This window comes from Gigantopelta aegis, chromosome 3 (genome assembly GCF_016097555.1).
Source record: "Gigantopelta aegis isolate Gae_Host chromosome 3, Gae_host_genome, whole genome shotgun sequence".
NCBI lineage: Eukaryota > Metazoa > Mollusca > Gastropoda > Neomphalida > Peltospiridae > Gigantopelta > Gigantopelta aegis.
In genome coordinates, this window is record NC_054701.1 from 35,541,900 (window position 1) to 35,547,899 (window position 6,000).

Sequence of the window (6,000 nt, forward strand, 5' to 3'; positions counted from 1 at the left end):
TAACCAACTACTCAGTTTTGTAACTGATGTGTGTACCATATCAATTAATATACACAACTATTCTGTAATACTGTTTACCGACATTAATATAATAAAATTATTAAAATGTCAGATCTTTCCAAGATTTATATATATATATATATATATATATATATATATATATATATATATATATATATATAAAAACTATATAGCACGTTATGTGGGTATATATTTAAAAAAACTTTTTTATTATATGTCACGTTATGTAAGTATACAAAATAAATATAGGCCCCTACATATATAATTTAAACCAAGTCGAAAATGGATAACTTTGTTTCAATATTAAACAAATTCTTATTACACACATTTAACATTGAACATTGAAAACAGGGCTTTGCATCCTTGATTGGCAGCTCATTTCTGTGTACGACTACATTTACCATTATAGAAAAACAATAATCCTAAATAATTAAATTCATTTAGTACCTCTAATTCGTAATCATTATAAAACCGCGTTTCATTATTTCGAATTCTTCCTCCATTTCTAAAAACAACAATTTTAGTCTTATTGGTATTTACAGTTAAATCCCATTTGTTAGTATACTTTGAGAGAGCATTAGTCATTTTTTGTAATCCTTCTGCGCTTTCAGCTAATAGCACCATATCATCAGCATACATTATTAAAAATAGATTTAAAGTTTGTATTTCAATACAAGGACAGTTGTCTGATGACAAATACATTTCACAATTGTTAACATACACAGCGAACAAGATTGGTGACAAACAATATCTTACACAATGGTAGCGTCGATAATTATTTTCAAACCAAAAAAATAATGATGTGTATATGTATGTGTTCATGTGTACAAACGAATAGCTTACGTTTTATTCTGTATATCTATAGCCCGTCCCACAGGCATCGCATTTTTTTTCATGCTATGTAATTTACTAACATTATCGGCAATAGGAATTGATTTGGCATATATTAGAACCTATATAAAGGCCTAACAAAGGGGCATTGTTCACGATTACCGACCCATAGCTCTCTAAGGCGTCTTTCACAAATACTTGTTTAATAATAGTGAAAATGTTAAGAAATTTAAATACCTTGGGGTCACTTTTAGCAAATTAAATAATTTTAAAACGACCAAGGCTCAATTAAATCATCAAGCAACTAAAGCTAAAGACAATAATCTATCGATTGAGTGTAAACTTAAAATGTTTAAATCAATGGTTCTGCCAATCTTGTTATACGGTTGCGAAGTTTGGGGATATGGAAAAAACGATATATGCAATTCTGTTCAAATACATTTCTTCCGACACATCTTGCCAACAAAAAAATCCACTCCATTATTTATGTTATACGGAGAATTGGGGAAAGTGTGCGTGGAATTAAATATTCAAAGAAGAATGTTTTGTTACTGGGCACACAATATTTCAGGGAAACAATCAAAATTATCATTTCTTCTATACAGATTTATGTTGACAGATCATGTTACAAATAGAACAAATTATAATTGGCTCACTAGTATTAAACATATTTTGGAGCATTTAGGAATGAGCGATGTTTGGATATCACACACCTTTTTATCGTTAACTTGGCTCCAACAACAAATTAAAATTGGGCAAAATGATCAATATTTACAAATATGGAATAATAGCATATCAATGTCATCAAGAGGCAAAACCTATCAACTTTTTAAAGAAGAACTAATTTTTTAAAAATATTTAAATATAAGTCCCGAAAGGTTGTGGAGATTATTTATAAAATTTAGAACGTCAAATCACTATTTACCTGTCGAAACTGGAAGGTGGAATAACATATTATTTGAAGACAGATTGTGTACTTTATGTGATAAAAGTGACATTGGTGATGAATTCCATTATTTGTATGTATATTTTTTCATAATTCCTGAGTAAGATTTTTACATCCCTATTATTATACTAGACCAAGCACATACAAATTCAAAGAACTAATAGGGAGTAAGAAAATAAGTGTATTAAAGAAGTTGGCGAAATTTATAAATGTAATTTGCCAGGTTTTTAAACGTCCTGGTAACTGAATAACTCATGCCACAATCAAAACTGTTTCCTAGCTATATTACAATTATTATTATTATTATTATTATTATTATTATTATTATTACTATTATTATTATTATTATTGTACCATGTACTACCATTACTATTATTACTACTACTACTATTATTATTATACTACTACGACTACAAATACTGCTACCACCATTATTATTATTATTACTACTACTACTACTACTACTACTACTACTACTACTACTACTACTACTACTACTACTGTTACAGATATTATCAATTAATATCATATACAAGTAAACAATGCATGTATTATGTATTATCATATGTTATTATTTCATCCTCCTGTAAACCATCTTGTCACGTTTATACTATTTATTATGTATGTTCCTCTAACGCCGTTGTGGAACGGACTGAGTGTAATAAAGTTCTGTTCTGTGAATTACTGTAAAAAATGTTTTTGTTCAGTCTAACCACAAATTTCTTGAAGGAACGTCGCGCGGTAGTATAATTTATTATATTACTAAATACTTTGGTGCGGTGGAGGGCCAATATAATCACTGTCCGAGGACTGAAACTAGGCCAATGAAAAACCTCATTTAGTAATGTCCTGTACTGTATTGCAATGTGCTACAATGCAATTAATATATATGTAATTTAAATATATGCCATTAAAAACATATTGCACAAAAGATTTGAAATAGAAAGATATATTCTATTTAAAAAATGCAATTATGAAAAATTTATTAAAGAATGGTCCCCATGGCTCAACCTCTTTAATGAGTGAGTGATAGTAATATAGATATAATTAATATTAAAAAAATATAATGTATACATATATATACATGTAGCAATATATATTGTGACTGATTTAGTGCGTGGCTTGTTTAGAGATCGCAAAGTGTCATGTCTTATTTAATTCAAAACAACTTCTTTCCTTCTTCTTATGCCATCTATATCTGTCTTGTATTTTTCTTATTTTTCTTCTTCTTCTTCTTCTTCTTATTCTAAATCCTTTTCTGATTCTCATCCTTCTTATTCGATATTTTCTCTGTTCCCGTTTAAATCTTGGATCATAACAATAGTTATATTATAGATCACTGTCCATGTTCATCTGTATGCATGAATTGAACTTCACCCTGAATCAGTCTCTATTACCGGTAGTTTTTGTTATTTTTAACACAGTTTGTTGCAGCTTAGACCATGGATACAAATGTAAAGCAGTGATTCGGGGCTCCCAAACCCGACACTGCTATATGATCTGGGACAATAAATATGTATTTTAAAAAAAATAAAAAAAAAATAATAATAATAAAATATATATATATATATATATATATATATATATATATATATATATATATATATATATATATATATAATTTCTGTCCGTTCATCGCAGAGAATTAGACGGAAATTATTTTCTCTTGATATGGGAGTAGCTCCCATAGGTGGCGCTTCGGTATAGATAATTTTTCACGTGCAGTTTGTAGAGCCTAGGAGACCGACAGGACAAGTGCTTTTGTCATTTTGTATTATGTTGAAGTATTACTTAAGAGTGATTGTGTGAAGCAGTCAGTCAGTCGGTCCGGCCTAGTGTGTTAACAATAAATGCGTGCATATTTATTGGTGTTTTATGTTTTCTGTGTCAGGGCTCTGGAGTTAAGGGAAACATATACATTACATTGCTTTCTTTAAAATGACGGGAGGGCGTAGCCCTGTGGTAAAGTGCTCACCTAATGCGCGGTCGTCTAGGATCGATCCCCGACTGTAGGCTCATTGAACTATTCCTCATTCCAGATAGTGCACCGCGACTGGCATATCAATAGTGCACCGGGACTGGCATATCAAAAGCCGTGGTATGTGCTATCCTGTCTGTGAGATGGTGCATATAAACGATCCCGTGCCACAAATGGAAAAAAGATAGCGACTATATCATGTTAAAACTACCAAATGTTTGACATCCAATAGCCGATGATTGACAAATTAATGTGCTCTAATGTGCTCTTAGAATTTTCCATATGTAATAATTATACACATTGATGTAATGATATTATTATATACCATAATTTTTAAATATCATAATTTATGTCCATATTACACTGCAGCGGTTAAAATAATGATCTGAAAGTAATAAACTCCTGTTCTCGATAGGTGAATACTTGACTTTCAGTGGGTTTCCTGTTCTGTTTGTAAACCATCTCAATGTACATGAATTACCTAATGATCTGAAAGTAATAAACTCCTGTTCTCGATAGGTGAATACTTGACTTTCATTGGGGGCGGGACGTAGCCCAGCGGTAAAGCGTTCGCTTGATGCGCGATCGGTCAGGGTATCGATCTCCGTCGTTGGGCCCATTGGGCTATTTCTCGTCCCAGGCAGTGAAACTACGACTGGTAAATCAAATATCATAAAAACGCCCGCCGCGAACGTCAGCGTTAAGAAACGTAGGGCTGGTGGTTTCATCGTCAACCAACCGCTATATCGCGATGAGTGATTCGGTTCCTCCAACATACATAATAACGAAGTTTGACTGTATATAAAGAAAACATATTTCAGTGGCGGATCCAGAAAATCCATTTAGGAGGACCCCAATAACATGAGGCGGAATGCCAAGGGAACTTTGGGGGAGGTTTGGAGGGGGATCGTAAAAAAAAAAGAAGAGAATTAATATAATTATAATAAAATTATAACTGTTGCAAAATGTATTGGTGTTTTATGTTTAATTAATCAATGTGCTCCAGTGGTGTCGTTAAACAAAACAAACTTCTTATTCAACAGTTGAGCCCTGAATCAGAAGAGAAGGTCAACAAAGCGAGACATGTTATTGATGCGGTGTTGGAAAAGAATGAAGGTATCTTATCAAAATGTAACAGAAAATACGTCTATAACATCATTATTTTCAAAAAATAAACACGGACTTCTGGCACATATAGAGACGTCAAACAAACAAACCAACATATAAAAAACACACCCCACACACAGAAAACCCCACAACAAACAAACCCCCAAACAAACCAAAAATAAAACACGAACGCACAGACATGTACACATACATACATATATACCCACATACACACACATACATGTATAGACACTTGCATGTATAGACATAGACAGACAGACAGACACACCCACATAGACACGCACGCACACACACACACACACACACACACACACATACATACATACACACACACAACAAAGCAACGAAAAACTCACACCTAACACAAACGTTAAATCAACAACGACCGATGCTTTCTTGTTAGAAATATGTCTTCCTCTTTTAATACTGGTTGATAGCGATTTTCATTTATCTATAATACGTAAACTATTTTTTCTTCTTCGCATTCTGAACCTAAAACGAACACTTTGTTTGTCCAGTATACCAGTATTTACAAAATTAATACAACACATAATATGTTTCAGTTGTTTATGGAATCACAACAGGTTTCGGCAAATTTGCTAATACGACAATTCCAAAAGAGAAATTAATGTAAGTACAATTTCTAAAATTATTATTATTATTATTATTATTGTTGTTGTTCTTCTTCTTCTTATTATTATTATTATTATTATTATTGATGTTATTATTATTATTTATTTATTTATTTAAGTTCACTATTTTACCGTTTATATACGAGTACTTTCTTTCTTTCGTTTACTTATTTTCGTGCTTTTTTAAGTACTCTAATTAAGGTTCAAGCACGTTGTCCTGGGCACACATCCCAGCTATCTGGGCTGTCTGCTACTACTATTCACTTTCCATTCTCTCCATCAAAGTCCATTCGATTTCTTCCATTGAATTCGGAAAACCCATTAAAGGGACATACCCTAGTATTAAACACTATGGCATATTTTTTACTATTATATCCATTTTTGATAACTGAAATCATATTTTGCTTAAATTTTATTGTTTAGTTTATCCATTTCCGTACATTCAAAGTGTTTGTGGTCATCCT

The 6,000-nt window shown here is 31.9% G+C and overlaps 1 protein-coding gene across 2 annotated transcripts in view; it reads left to right on the plus strand.

The window, feature by feature from the left end:
• Positions 1-5,544, plus strand: part of LOC121367953 (histidine ammonia-lyase-like) — a 35,088-nt gene extending 29,544 nt beyond the window's left edge. For both annotated transcript variants that reach the window (XR_005957457.1, XM_041492422.1), the window contains exons 3-4: positions 4,820-4,892; positions 5,468-5,544. Coding sequence is in view for 1 of the 2 variants with exons in the window: in XM_041492422.1 (XP_041348356.1) it covers positions 4,820-4,892; positions 5,468-5,538 (144 nt within the window). In the remaining variant the exon portion in view is untranslated. The remainder of the gene's footprint in view (positions 1-4,819; positions 4,893-5,467) is intronic.
• Positions 5,545-6,000: the final 456 nt, after the last annotated feature.